A 16,223-nucleotide genomic window follows, 5' to 3' on the forward strand; every position below is an offset into this window, starting at 1 on the left:
CGTTGGGCCTCCGAATGAGAGAATCCATTCAAAATTTAACCCCACCCAATGACCAAATTTCTAAAATAAAAACCCCACAGAACCCCCCAAATTAAATTTATCCCTTCTTAATTAAAAAAAAAAAGAAAATACAAACACAAGTATTCTATTTAGGTGGCGGCCCACATCTAAGTGTCTGACAAGGCGTGGTAGCACGACCATGTCCAGACATAGGATTGGACACCCCTACATCACGCATTCCTTTGTGCTGAAGAAAGAGGAGCCCCCACTTTGTGAGTACTGTGACTCTCGCCTCACGGTGGATCATATCCTCATTGATTGCCCCAGATACCACGACATGGCCTAAATTGTGCCGATGTGCCGAAAACTCAAAACTCAAACTCAGATTGATTACCTAGATCTTTTTAGATTATGTGTCTAAAAATTGCAAAATAATAATTATTTGACGAGAGTACTCTTTTCGATGTTCAATTATTAGATTTACATATAAACATTAAATTATATGTTACATAGGTTAGGGTTTTAAAAAAACTTTACTTCTTAAACTACTTTACATAATAACGCCATGTTTCAACTTTGAAAAAAAATGCACATTTTTTGTATTGTTAAAAGATCTCCATGTTCAGTTTAGATATATATATAGGTCTGTGATCTAGACGCTCAAAGGATCTGTAAACACTGGCTTCCCATTTGTTGTATATTTTTGTCTATCATGCATTTTATCAACTACTATTGGGGTGTTCTTATTCTGTAACTGCTATAAATAGTCTAATGCAATTGAAGCCAGTTATCTATGACCTAAGTATAAGCAAAGATTAGGGCAAAATTTGACAAGTACATTCAAGGTTAAAGAGGTATATAAAGACTGCAATTTCAGGGCAGTTTCTGCGCTCAAAAATTTTAATGAAACTTTTAGTGATACTATGACCTGAAATTAGAGACTTCTAGAACTCTCGTATCTTTATCTAGCAATGTAATTGGAAATTATGTGGCCTACTGCTTTCAACAAACCACTTCTCAGGCATCACAGGAATAATAATTCACTAAGTCGAAAATACCACAATGCTCTGATGTAGATAATAAAAATGAATCGGAACCAGTTACCATAGTTGCTCCTCAAGGAAAGTGATACTTTTACAAATGCCTTGATAAATAAATGCGGTTAAAAAAGACACTACAAAAAAAAAGTATGCAAATCAAAGCCTCCTACAGCTTACATATCTAAATTTAGCGGTTTATACAATAACGTCCGTCTCTTCCTTTTCTCTCTCTCTCTCTCTCTCTCTCTCTCTCGCAGTAATGAAAATACAAGTCATTAACGCTACACCTCATGCTCTCAGAGTTACATTTCTTATTCGATTGTCGTAAAGAAATTTTCTAGAACTTTTCAATCAGGCCAAGAACAATATGAGTGTACAGGTTCCTAAACCAACAATGGTCATAAATAGAATGTAACCTGCTATTTGTTGAACCTGCTCCTCTTTTCCGAAATGTGCTAAACAATTGATAACCTATAGCTACAAAATCTAGACATTATTCTGCAAATGATACGATCTTTATCAATTCAGAGGTTGGCATACTTTTAAAAGAATGAATCATTGAGCCTTGGTCATCTCAATTATTAATAAATACTAACGAACGAGACAAACAAAGAATGGTAGTGGACTAAAGCCAAACTGTTGATCGGTTCACACTGCGGGATGCTTATTCTTTACCCGAATAGATGATATGGTCTGTCAAATGGCTAGATCCGAAATATTTAGCTCCCTTTATCTTAGCAATGTAAACTATAAGATTCCTCTAAGGAAAACTGATCGCAATCATACTGCCTTTGAAACTGCAGGAAAATTATACCACTTTAGTAGGATACTCTTCGGAGTAACTAAACGGGTTGCCAGTTATCAAAGGAGAATCGAAAAGATCATAGAACAAGAGTCACTGGAGGGCACATTTCCTTACTTTGACAATATCACCATTAGCGCCGACAAAATAGCACGAAATTTCCCGACAAAATAGCGCGAACTAATATATAACTCCGCCATGCGCACCGACATCTAAGCTAGAAGGTGCGCACTGTGATAAACTAGACTAAAAAGGATGTCAAGATTAGCAACATTAGGAAGAGAGGAGAACGATTTCCGCCCAAGTTGAGAGCCGAAGTGAAAAGACTGTGCCTAAGAAAGATGATGTTTTATGAACTTGTGATGTCGTGTAAATAAAGATATATGTGCCACGTTGAGTTGCCTCACTTAAGTTATTACAATTGGTGTCAGAAGTGGGATTATAGGCAACTCAACGAGAGAATGTAGGCTTTAATTACAATGACATATTTGAAGCTATTACATCAGCTCTCAATTAAAGAGCTACGACAAGAGCTTCGGGACCTAGGTTTAAAATCCCTCGGTAGCAGGGAAACGCTCACGGATCGTCTGCGGCAAGCCTTGGTCGATGAAGAAGAAGATCCGGAGACCTACAAATTTGAAATTGAACTTGGGATTGTTGAGTTCTTTTGCAGGATACAGGAAGAAATTGATGCAATGCGTGAACAAATTAATAGGATGGGGAGTAAGGTAGATGATAGTGTATTGCAAGTGGAAGGACAAACAGATCAATTTGATAAAATTGTGTCGCAAGCAAAAGGAGGAATAAACTCGTTAGGGAAGGAGCAGTTGCCTGGTCAGGACTGTGGCTGCACAGACAGTGGTGATGGAGGCGCTGGGGATTGGAGCGCTGTCTGTGACTGTGTTGTGGGCAAGTCTGGCGGGGATGACTTTCAGGGCGAGAAACGTGACAACGATTGCTGCGACGATCTCAATGGGATATACAGAATTGAAAGAAAAGAAACAAATGAAGAAACCAGAGAAGTCTGTTATGTACCTGAAACTTTTGTTCCTGGTATACCTGCAATGAGCCGAACATATCAAGACAACGTTGGGTCTGCGTCCAGGCTGATGCTGTGGACCTTAAAGACCTCTGTTTATCTGTCAGTACCTTTGATGAGAACTCAAACCATGAAAGCCTCAAGACCGCTTCGGATTCCTTGCTTTGGATGTCGTCGGATGAAATTGTAAATACGGGCCCCAACAATGGCCGAGGCAGAAACAACGAATTTGACTATGGCAGCAGCATAAGAGAGTACTTCATACTTGGCAACTGCATCCAGGCGATTGACATGAACTGTATATGCGGCGTCCTGCGGAGACAGTGCCCATGCCAAGAAACCCAGCTACAAGACCTGAACTTGACAGAAATGTGTACTTCTGCCAACATCAGTGAAAGTGACTTGAACGGTGTTGAATTAATCCCAGCGAAACCTGATGTAGTAGTGGTGGATGAACATTAGAAGGATGCTTCATGGGCATACCTTACAGATGAAGCTGAGAAAGACTATGTGCTTGAGACCATGGCTAGCTGTGGGCCTACGACTGTGTCACGACACGTCCATGGAAAAGGTCCGCTGACTCAGCGTCTTAGAACAACAACCCTGGAATCTACGATGATCGAAACAACATACATTTGTGTTACGTGGCTGGCAACCCTGACCTCCACTAACTCTCCATGTGTCAGCAGGCTGGCATCAGCGACTATCGTCATGAGGTCGAAGCAGCGACCACGATATCGCCCCAAGCGTAGACTGGCCAACTGGAAGAAGAGGAAGCGACGACCACGGGAAACTGTGCAGATGGCTTTGTGGGCAACAGACACCCTAACGTCTGTGGTTCCCACCGATCGACCTCCACCTGAAATGTCAAAGCTCCACTGCACTGTTTCTTTTCGGGACGAAAAGCTCTAAGAAGGGGGCAATGTTATAACTCCGCCATGCGCACCGACATCTAAGCTAGAAGGTGCGCACTGTGATAAACTAGACTAAAAAGGATGTCAAGATTAGCAACATTAGGAAGAGAGGAGAACGATTTCCGCCCAAGTTGAGAGCCGAAGTGAAAAGACTGCCTAAGAAAGATGATGTTTTATGAACTTTTAATGTCGTGTAAATAAAGATATATGTGCCACGTTGAGTTGCCTCACTTAAGTTATTACAATATGATGTTCATAGACATAAATAAATATAGACTGGCCGAAGGAAGTAACTTCATGTAATTTGAAAACATGTATATCTATTGTATTCGGATTTCCGAATTATGAAAAATTGCATGATCTCCAAACACTAGTGAACATATTGTAATACTTATATAGGTTATGGCTGAAATAGATATGAATACTTAACTTTTATACTGCTCATAAATGCTGTATAATAAAGTACACACAATTGCAAGTCATAAATTTTCGTTTCATAAAATCCTTTAATCGGCCAGTCTATATTTATTTATGTCTATCATGATGTTTATAAAAGTACCGGATTTTAGTAAGTGAAGGTTCTAAGCAGCATTTTTTGTTGAGAGTTGAGGTCTCTATCTTCTTCACTATTATTAGATCTAAAAGTATGCCATATTTGCAGAGTTAGAGAGTACTTTAAAACTGTATTTCCTTCTCCTTTATCTCCAATGCTTAAAGTATATTTCTTGCTAACAAATATGCTTTTGAAACACGTGTGTTATAGTCTAATAAAAAATCTCGATTATCTGAGGCGTCTCTCTTTAATCAAACAAGAGCGTCTTTTGCCGCAAAATCGGCAAACTTAGGTGTGTCAGGCAATCACATATCTCTTCAAATATTCCACCTGCCGATGTAAATACTGCCTTCGAAGAACTAAATGATGCTCGGTCAGATGTAGGGAATTCGTATGACTATTGGGAGCACAACTATATTGTTCAAATCGAAGAGTGACTCTCAAAGATTTCCGAAAGCATAATGGAATATTAGAGATCGAGTACAGGACAATCTACCACGAACAAACGATTCAGTAGAGGGATGGCACTGTGCATTTCCGCTGTCTGTCGAGGGCCACCCCCGCCCTACGCGTCATGCATTCAGTCATGCATATTAACCAATGACTTTAATTCTGCCAAGTCACTGGTTTTTCTGGTTAGCTCAGGCAACCAATTCCATGCTCTAATAGCACTATGGAAGAAGGAGCACTTGTACACATTTGTCCTAACATATTTATTTGATTCTAGATCTATATAGTTTTTAAAAAATCAGTTCTTCATTTACTTCAATTTTAATAGCTAAGAATGGCTAATTCTATCGCCTTCAAATATCTTTATTTTTTTATTGGTTGTTTTATTGAATGTTAACACTCTCAAATACCTAAATGTAACTTTCACTTTCAGACTGATATGGTTCAAATAGTTTATCAGATGTCGGCTAAAAGTGTAAACCATTTTCATAGTTCAATTTCATTTTCGTGATAAAATGAAAAAAATGTAATTAGAAACATCTCGCCAAGTCTGACGTAAACTCAATGCACTAGATCAATGATATTAATATTCCGCTAGTATCGAATAATTAAATCATCACAAATAATCACTTACCAGTTAATGTACTGTTCTGTCGATAAGCCCAGGGTACACCTTCTGTCTTGGTATCTACGTCCAAGCGATATAGCGGAAATCTTGTTTTCATATCTAGAGGCGGTGCACTACAGAATTCGTGATATTTGAATGCGTCCCCTATGTGAAGATTAGTGCATAAACCGGTCAGGCACACCAAAAGTAGATATTTGTGTATTTCATTGAACATTTTTACCATGGAATCTTGATAATCTGTTTACCAAATAGAAATTATTTCTTTAATATGAGACATGTCATGAAGAATATTATTTTGATGAAAGAACAATCATTATAATGTATCTTTTTTTAAGTTATAGAAAATCTAAGACTATCTTTAACATCAAAACAGAGCTATACGTTCTTTGCAATTAATTTAATTTTGTTTTTGACTTTCGGGAGAATCAGAACAAACATGACTGACATATCAACATCGCTTATGCACGGCCCGTTTATAACGCTTTCCCTCTGAAATAAAGTTTTTTTTCCTCAGTGAATAGTATTACCAATATCACTTAATTCCACCACCCCCGCTCCTATTCTACGCCTTAGAAATAGGTCCTACATACCATATATGAATATTCTCCGACTTTTCATCTTTTTACCGAAATATTTGAAATGCTTTATGATTCTTTAAATCAAGTTTTAAAAATTATATTGAGATCGAGGTTATACATTACGTTTCAACTATTATGTAGATGATTATAAATTATAAACAAGATTACAAAGAGGCGGCCCTCATGGAGCTCACCAATGGACCAGGAATATTCAAGCCATAGTCTTGTTTTGATCGTTTAAAGTAATAAAATTTAAAAAATTATTTGGAGTTATTTTTCAATTAAAAGCAAACAGGACAACTCGTCGTCAATAATACTCTTATAATTCTTTTGAATAATGATTTGAGATAAAGCTCCTTAAACAATAGAGCTGCGTTAACTGATCGCCAAAGAACAACTTGGAAACCTCCCAGACAGTGGCGTCACTCTCGTCGGTGTCACCCCCCACCATTAACTTTCTTCAAATATGTTCTTATTGTTGAACCAATACAGCGAGCTGATTACCCAGTTTTATTGATTGTTATTTAATGTACAATGACTGTCAATTCTATTAGAACTCCAACTGTTTATGACATTTATTCAATTGTTATTTCAAATTTTACAATGAAATTTAATTAAAATTAGAAACAGACTTAACATCGCCTGAACAGGTTTCCTTTCTTATACTTTGAGACAGAAATAATATAACGTTGTGCTGTGTCATTTAAACCTAAACTACCATCTAGACGTGTCTAGGCATAATTCGGGCATATATCTAGAGATTTTATTATTATTATCTTTTCTGATGTGGCTGCTTTTGCCAAGATATATTTTTTTTCCAATTTGGGTGTCTCTCCCAAAATGTGTCACCCGGTGCGGACCGCACCCCTCACCCCCTGGTGAAACCACTGCTCCCAGATACGTACTTCTCTACAACCATTTCGATTAATGCACTGGAGTAGACGGGCTAGGAAATTTAAAAAAAAGTGCCCGCACAACTAACCAATTTTTCCATGCGGGCCCTAACTCAGCCCACTAGCGGATCCAGAACCTTGGAGTGGAGGGGGGGGGGCGATTTATATATGAGAATTTTAAAAAGCAGTGTTTCTCAACTTTTTGCGAAGAAAAAAACAGTCATGTTGAGCCCTTTCTCTTGATAGCTTGGGGGTCTGGTGAGCGCTGTAAGCCTCCTCAGTGGGGTTCAGGGCGAAGCCCCGACACCAAAATCGTTTTCTTACATTCTTCGCTGCAGAAACGCATTCTCCTGACATTTACAGCTCATTATTTATCAATGGGATTCGGAGTCCCATCGCCAAAAAGCGTTTTCTTGTATTCTTCACCGCAGAAACGCATTCTCCTGACATCTACAGTTCATTATTCATCCTATTAAAAAATTACCTCCAATAATATTTTACTTTAAAAAAGTATTCTAATATGAATTAGATATGCACTTACTGCATTGCAAATACAACGATTTGAAGATACCCCACATGGGCGTAGCCAGGGGCGCAGAGGGAGGGGGGAATCGGAATTTAGTGACTAATTTTTGCTTTAATTTTGTTTATTTTAGTTGATATTTTAATACTAAACCATCACTTGCAAAAGCACAGCCAAGGGGGTTTTAAGTTTTAAACCCCTACCAGGGGGGTTTGCAGTCAAAATCCCCTCTTCTATAAAACAAAACAAAAAAAAATGCAAACGACAATCCCCAAATTCTAAGAGCATAGCTAAGTAAGATTTTGATTTTAAAACCCCCTCCGAAATCTACGATAAAACCCCCTCTTCAATATAATACATCAGTCACCAGATTCTAGCCAAAAGAAGTTTTGTGTTTAAACCCCCCCCCTCCAGCGGGGTTTGCAACTAAAAACTATCTCTTCAATATAAAAAAGCGAATTACGCACTCAAAATGCTATGAGCGTAGCCAAAGGGATTCTTTAGTTTAAACCCCCCTTCAGCGGGGTTTGAAGCTAAAAAAATACCTCCTCAAGTGAATTACGCACTCAAAATTATATGAGCGTAACCAAGCCTAGGGTGATTTTGAGTTTAAACCCCCCTCTTCCGGAGGGCTTTTTTTTTAAAGTTTAAAACCCCTACAGATGGTTTTAGTTTAAATGCCCCCATACAGAGAGTTTTGAGGTTGAAAACCTCTCTCTTCTCTAAAGAAGTCAACAGTCACCAAATTCTATGAACGTAGCTAAGGGGGTTATGAATTTATTTTTTTAAAAACTCCACAGATTTTTTAGTTTAAGACCCCCCATCAAATGAATTTGACGATAAAACTTCCCTTTTCGATATAAAATCTAAAGCAAACTACTAATTCCAAGAGAATAGCCAAGGTAGGTTACACATTTCTACCAGTGGCTGGGTTCCATTAATAAAGTGCAGTGAATAGTCATCTGCCGAAAATGAAAAAGACTAAATGTGGCTCAACAAAGATAGCTAAGACGGATTTTAGAAGTCAGTAATAGAGATTGGGTTTCAATCAAGGAAATCCTACGCCGAACTGGGAGTCGACCCCTTAGTAAGGTTGTGACAGACCGTCGGATGAGGTTTCTGCGACATGTTCTCCAACAAAATGAATTACGCATAATAAGAGTTGCGATGACATGGAGGCAATTACGAGAAAAGCGCAAACAGGGACATCCTAGTACAACTTGGCGCCACACTTTCAAGTAGGTCATCAGAGCAGGTAGGAAGAGGCTGAGAGTGACAGATTTTTGTGAAAGCAGCTTACCGCCCAATGCGCCGAACGACGCGGGAGGATCTAAGGCAGTAAGCATAGCACATTAGGTTTTCAAATATAACTTTTAATAGCGTAGATACCTCAAAACATGCATTTTGTTGGCTTTCAATACCGGAAATAGTGTTTGGCGCCACGCACTAGGGGAGCTCACAGCGCTCTTCTAGACCCCTTTGCTGTCAATTTCTAGGAGTCTACAAACTCCAGGAAGAACCTATTTTAGGGTACAATAAACGTCTTCCGAAAAAATGAAGGTTTAGAATGTAATAAAGATTAATTACGTGCACACACGCATACACACTCAGAATTACACACACACACACACACAGAGGCCTATATATATTTGCGGGGGGGGGGGGGGGAAATCCTCCCAACCCCCCCCCCCTTCCCCCAGAAAAAAATCCTGGCTATGGTATGAAATATGGTATGAACATTTCTCCACGAGGTTATGGTACATCTAATTTTCATACTAGACCATCCCAAAAATTTATATACTGTATTAGATTTATCTGGGATTCTCTATATATATAATCTTGAAATGAAATACTAAAAAAACTCGTCAGCTGACTCGTGATAATAAAGATATTTTTAGTCTAAGTATGCCGTAATGGAATGTTTTTATTTGGCGTCATGTGGATTGAATTCTTTAAATGAAATGCTATAAGAAATCGGTGCATCAATGCCAACTTTCTCCTATTAAAAAAACCATACTAGCTAGATATAGGTATAATCTAGATTTTTTGCACTAGATCTAGATTTTTAAACTAGATCTAGATTTATATTCTAATTAAAATCATTGTAGATTCTAGAATCTAGATCTAGAATGTCTAGTTCTACTTTAGAATTATGTAGACTAGCTCAAGATATAGAATTTCAACTACTAGATCTAAATCTAGACTTAAAGTTTAGATTTTGAGTTCCAAATTTCTAAAATTATATGTTATAAAATGTTAAAATTGATCTACTATTTTTAGCGGCCCCCGTAAGGGGAAAAAGCCGCTATTAGAATTGTGCAAAATGTCCGTCTGTCCGTCTGTCACACTAAGATCTCGAAAACTAGAAGAGATATGAAAAATATTATTTCATCCTTAAATGCGGCTTGAAAAGTTTAGGTTTTCTAAAAGCAAACTGTTTAATTAATAAAATTGATTATGCAAGCGATTTTTTCATAAAAATACACCAATTCTAAAACAATTACGTAAATGTAAGGGATGCAATGTTACAATATGCTAACAAAGATGGATAGCTTTTGTGTATTTTCAGTATCACTAAGTCAAATATATTTATAAAATGTACAGGAAATGTTTACAACAAATATAAATAATAGTTAAAGATGTTTTTTCTGGTCAAACAACTGCTAAAATTAAAAGAAAACATTTCTGTTTGTTTATAAAGTCTAATAATGCACTTTGTATGTAAATATCACGCACATTTTTTAAAATGGACTTCTTATGCAGCGATTTTCGTGCAGTAGCGTAACGTCGCAACATGATCAGATCCGAAGCCAATATCTTAAACTTTTTTTTTAAAATCAGATTTTATTTATTTTTTGTTTAGTGCTCCCATCCGAATAAAAGAAGATTATATTTTTGCGTTTTGTCTGTTGGTCGGACTGTCCGTCACGATTAGATTAAATTGTAACATTAATGGCTATTGTAAATCTGATTTAACCTTTACTTTTTAATTCAGAAATATTGCAATAGTTTTAAGTATCTATAATAGATTGCTCCGGATCTTTTGTGAAAAACAAATCAATGCCAATGAATATTTGTTTGCTCTTCTAACTTATATTACATTTTATTACCATGCTTAAACGTTGCAAGAAACACATAATCTTTATTATATTGTTCCGTTTTTTTAAAATGTAAATAGCATATAAATGCTAAATAAAAATATCTATACTGATTTATATTTCATTAACTATAAAGTTGTTTCGGATATTGTTTAAAAAAAAAGTCAAATGATTGTTTGAAATCGCATAATTGACTAATATTACACTTATATTCTTTGACACTACGTCACTATAGTTTATTTATCAATATCAATTGTTCCGAATTTTTAACTTAAAACAATTTATGTCAAATAATTCTATTTTTTTTCAAAAATATCAACAATAGGTTATTCAAGATTTTAAAATAAGAAAGTAATTTACTAGAAACGATTATTGAAAATCAATTCTTAGACTTATTTTACAGTTAATTTTCTTACCGAAACATAATAAAAGTTGTTTAATCGGTAAAGAATCTTCCGGATTTTGTTTCCAAAAAGAAATATACCTACATTACCTTAATTTTCTTACAAATCATCGCCAAAAATGATCCGAATTTTATATGAAAATCTAATAACGCTAATAAATGTTTGAAATCCCTCTTCTAATAAATAAAACAAATAATTTTCTCATTTACGAAAATTGGTTGTTCTGGATTTTTTATGAAAAATAGTTTAACTCTATTTATGTAAAATCGCACTTCTCTCTTACACTACATTTAACTTTCTAGCTAAAACGTTAGAAAATCTAATTATCGTTAATACTATGCTCCGATTTTTAAGGAAAACAACCAAAGTATGGTTTGAAAAAGACTATGTTACATCTAATTTTCATAACAGACCATCCCACAAATTTAATTAACGGTATTTGATTAATCTGGAATTCTTATTTTCTCTCACTATAAATATATAAACATCCGGAACAATCTATTATAGAAACGTAAAACTAATGCGATGTTTCGGAAGGGAAATTAAATTTTAATCAGATTTTCAATCGCTTTTAGTCTTTTTTTTTTCTTGCTATTAACATAAAGGACAGACAAACTGACAGACAAAACAAAAAAAAGCGTCTTTAATCCTTTTATATATATATATATATATATATATTAAGTCTAACTAGCCCATCAAACGAAATGCTAAAAGAACAAACTCGGTGCACCAATGTCTATGATCCCTCGAGCAGCTTCCGTATAGATGACATATTTTAGTCTAACTAGGACGTGTGACGTAATAGAATTTTTTCCTTTGACGTCATATGGAGTTAATTCATTAAATGAAATGCCAAAAGAACTCACTCGGTGCACCAATGTCTATGAACACTCAACAAGCTGCTCGTATATATGATATTTTTTAGTCTAACTAGGCCATGTGACGTAGTGGATTTTTTTCCTTTGACGTCATATGGAATACAATCTTTAAATGCTAAAACAACTCGGTATAGTAATGTTTATTAAACCTCGTAATGTGACTCGCATTTTAAAGACATAATAGCTAGATTTAGATCTAATCTAGATTTATTACACTAGATCTAGATTTCTTTACACTAGAGCTAGATTTTTTACACTAGATCTAGATTTTTTTTTCTTACACTAGAGCTAGATTTTTAAAACTAGATTTAGATTTAAGTTCTAATTAAAATCATTATAGAATCTAGATCTAGAATTTCTTGGTCTAGTTTAAGACGACGGGGGATGGGAGCGGACAGGGTTTGAACCTGCGACCATCGATGAATCCAAACGACAGTCCAGCGCGCAAACCGCACTACCACGGGGGCGCCTCTGAGTTTGTGTGGCAACACATTCTCTCTTTGTAATCTTGTTTAAATTTAATGTTGCTTTCGGTCTATTGATAGATTATCTAGGCTTTTTTTACTTAAATCTTATCTAAATTACATTCAAATTATTCCAAATTTAGATTTAAGATATAGATTTATTCGATATAGATCTTAAAAGAGGTAAATCAGAAGTTTAGTTTAGATAGATCTACATTCTTATTCTAGTTCCATTTAAATGAAAATTCAAATAGCTCGGTTGGTAACTGCTGGGACATCAAGCAGACGTTGCCGAAGTACAAAGCTCGATAAGTGTTCTTTTTTTATCTTTAACTTTGAAGGAACATTCGAAAAATGTAAAATATTTTACAGAAAAAAAGAACAACAATTTTACAACGCCAACTGAGTCATTAAAACTTTAAAATTTTGGTAATTACAATAAAATCACGTCTTCAATATTCATTGAAATTAGTTATAGATCTAGTTCCAGATCTAGATCTAGAACTAGGTCTAGTTCTAGATGTTGCTAGATCTAGATATTGTTTGTATGACAAATGGAAGGGGAGATATTGATTTTTATTTTCGAGGTGGGAAAGTGTTAATTTGTGTGATCCAAGTCATTTTAAGCTCACACCTATAAGTAAGTCTAGAATTTATCTAATTTTGTAAGAAGAATAAACCGTTTTTAGCGGCCCCCGTAAGAGGAAAAGACACTATTAGGTTTATGCAAAATGTCCGTCTGTCCGTCTGTCACACTCAGATATTGAAAAGTAGAAGAGAAATGAGAAATATTATTTCAACATGCGATGCGGCTTCAAAAGTTTAGGTGCAACAGCTACTTTTGGTTTTCTAAAAGCAAACCGTTTAATTTGTAAATTTAATTATGCAAGCGATTTTTTCATAAAAATACACCAATTCTAAAACATTCTTTTTTGTTTAAATGCCACCATCGGGATAAAAGCCGCTTATTTTTGTGTGTTTTGTTTGTTGGTCAGTCTGTCCGTCATGTTTATATAAAAAAAAAAACACTAAACGATACTGAAAATCTGATTTAACCTTCAATGTTCCTTTCAAAACATTGCAATAGTTTAAGTATCTATAATAGATTGTTCCGGATGTTTTTATGAAAAACAAATCAATGCCAACCAATGTTTGTTTGCTCTTTTAACTTATATTACATTTAATTTCCATGCTTAAACGTTTCAAAAACACATGTAAATAGCATATAAATGCTAAATGAAAATCTCTATACTGAGTTATATTTTATTAACTATAAAGTTGTTCCGGATATTGTCTTATAAAAAATAAATTATGTCAAATAATTGTTTGAAATCGCATAATTAACTAATATTACTCTTATATTCTTTGACACTACGTCACTATAGATTATTTATCGATATCAAATTGTTCCGTATTCTCAACTTAAAACAAATTTCGAAAATAGGTTGTTCAGGATTTTAAAATAAGAAAGTAATTTACTAGAAACGATTATTGAAAATCACTTTTTAGACTTTTTTTTACAGTTAATTTTCTTGCCCAAACATAACAAATGTTGTTTAGTCGGTAAAGAATATTCCGGATTTTGTTTTGAAAAAAAAATCGTCATACGTTACTTTAATTTTCTTACAAAACGTCGCCAAAAATGTTCCAAATTTTATCTGAAAATCTACTAACGCCAAATAACTGTTTGAAATCCCTCTTCTAATAAATAAAACAGAAAATCTTAATGTCATTTACGAAAATTATTTTTTCTGGAATTTTTATGAAAAATATTTTAACTCTATTTATGTAAAATCGTACTTCTCTCTTAATTTTTTAGCTAAAACGTTAGAAAATCTAATTATCGTTAATATTATGTTTTGATTTTTAAGGAAAACAGCTTCCTAACACTAAAGTATGGTATGAAAATCTCTCCACAGGGCTATGGTACATCTAATTTTCATTCAAGACCATCCCAAAAATTTAATTAACGGTATTTGATTAATATGGAATTCTTTCTTATTTTCTCTCACTATTTATACAAACATCCGGAACTTACAACTATTGTGATGTTTCGGAAGAAAATTAAATTCCGATATTATACATACATATTTAGCCTAACTAGCCCATTGTGATGTAAATTATAAATTATAAATTATCGCTTTTTATATAGCGAGTCGGGTGTCAAATCTCGAGCCCCCCTCATAGTTAGCCAAGCCAAGCCAAGTTCAAGCGCACTTAGCCTCTCGACCACGCTTCCCACCATGGATTTTTTCTTTTGACGTCATGTAGAATTAATTCTTTAAATGAAATGTTTAAAAAAATCACTCGGTGCACTAATGTCTATGAACCCTCGACAACCTGCTCGTATTGATGACTTTTTTAAGTCTAACTAGGCCATTGTGATGTAATATGTAGTTAATTCTTTAAATGAAATTCTAAAATAATTCTGAGCACCAATGTCTATGAACCCTCGAGAGCCTGCTCGTATTGATAAAGACATTTTTAGTCTCACTAGGCAATATGACGAAGTGGATTTTTTTCCTTTATCGTCAAATGGAATAAATTCTTCAAATGAAATGCTAAAACAACTCGGTATAGTAATGTTTATTAACCTCGTAATTTGACTCGTATTTTAAAGAGACATAATAGCTAGATTTAGATCTAATCTAGATTTTTAAAAATCATTGTAGATTCTATATCTAGAATTTCTAGGTCTAGTTTAGAATGTTTGTTGTAGTTTACTTCCTAGTCCAAACCTACCGCAGGACGACGGGGAATGAGAGCTGGCAGGGTTTGAACCTGGGACCATCGATAAATCCAAATGACAGTCCAGCGTGCAAACCGCACGACCAGGCAGCCATGATTTAGACTAGATCAAGATCTATAATTTCAACTACACGATCTAAATCTAGAATTAAAGTGTAGATTTTTATTTTCAAATGTCCAGATGAATATTGCAATGTTATAAAATACTAAAACTAATCTACTATTTTTAAATTTAATATTGCATTCAGTCTATTAATAGATTATCTAGGCTTTTTTTTTACATAAATCTTATCTAAATTAAATCTACATTATTCCAAATTTATAATTTAGATCTAGATCTAGTAGATATAGATCTTAAGAGTGCTAAATCAGAAGTTTAATTTAGGTAGATCTACATCCTCATTCTAGTTCCATTTAAATGAAAATGCCAATAGCTCTTTTGGTAACTGTACTGGGACATCGAGTAAACGTTGCCGAAGTACAAGCTCGATGCCTTGTTCTTTTTTTTTTTCAATTACTAATCAATACCAAAAGATTATCCAAAATCGCTCGTCTGACATATTGTACATATCCGGTAGTTGCCATGCCGTAATGTGTTATATAGCTATATAGGCTATTAGTTCGTTATTAAGGTAACAGCAATGCCTGGTCGTTCGGTTAGCGCGCTGGACTGATTATCTCGACGGCCACGGTTTCATACCCTTTTCGCTGCCATCCCCCGTCGTCCAGCGGGAGATTTGGACAAGGAAGTAAATTATCTTTAACTTGAAGGAACATCCAAAACATGTATATCTGCCTAGTGAGACTTTATCAATACGCGCAGGCTCTTGAGGGCTCACAGACATTGGTGCACTGTTATTTTAGCATTTCATTTAAAGAACTAAATACATATTACGTCAAAGAAAAAAAAATCCATTTCATCAAAATGGCCTAGTTAGACTAAAAAATAGCATCAATACGAGCAGGTTGTCGATGGTTCAAAGACATTGGTGCACCGAGTGAGTTCTTTTAGCATTTCATACAAGAATATAAATACCTAGGTACAACCATAAACAACAAACTGAAATGGAGTGAACTCTGTCAAACCCTTTACAGAAAAATTCACCAACGACTCTTCTATCTCAGAAAGCTAATAAAATTTAACATCGACAAAACAATAATTAAATTTTTCTATACAGCAACTATCATCAGTATAATTAACTTTGCCATCA

The 16,223-nt window shown here is 35.0% G+C and overlaps 1 protein-coding gene across 3 annotated transcripts in view; it reads right to left on the minus strand.

The window, feature by feature from the left end:
• Positions 1-16,223, minus strand: part of LOC106052463 (uncharacterized) — a 92,531-nt gene that overhangs the window by 71,887 nt on the left and 4,421 nt on the right. For all 3 annotated transcript variants that reach the window (XM_056008073.1, XM_056008075.1, XM_056008074.1), the window contains one exon: positions 5,433-5,663. In XM_056008073.1, the coding sequence (XP_055864048.1) occupies positions 5,433-5,649 (217 nt within the window). In that variant the 5' untranslated portion in view covers positions 5,650-5,663. The remainder of the gene's footprint in view (positions 1-5,432; positions 5,664-16,223) is intronic.

Source organism: Biomphalaria glabrata, chromosome 13, assembly GCF_947242115.1.
Source record: "Biomphalaria glabrata chromosome 13, xgBioGlab47.1, whole genome shotgun sequence".
NCBI lineage: Eukaryota > Metazoa > Mollusca > Gastropoda > Planorbidae > Biomphalaria > Biomphalaria glabrata.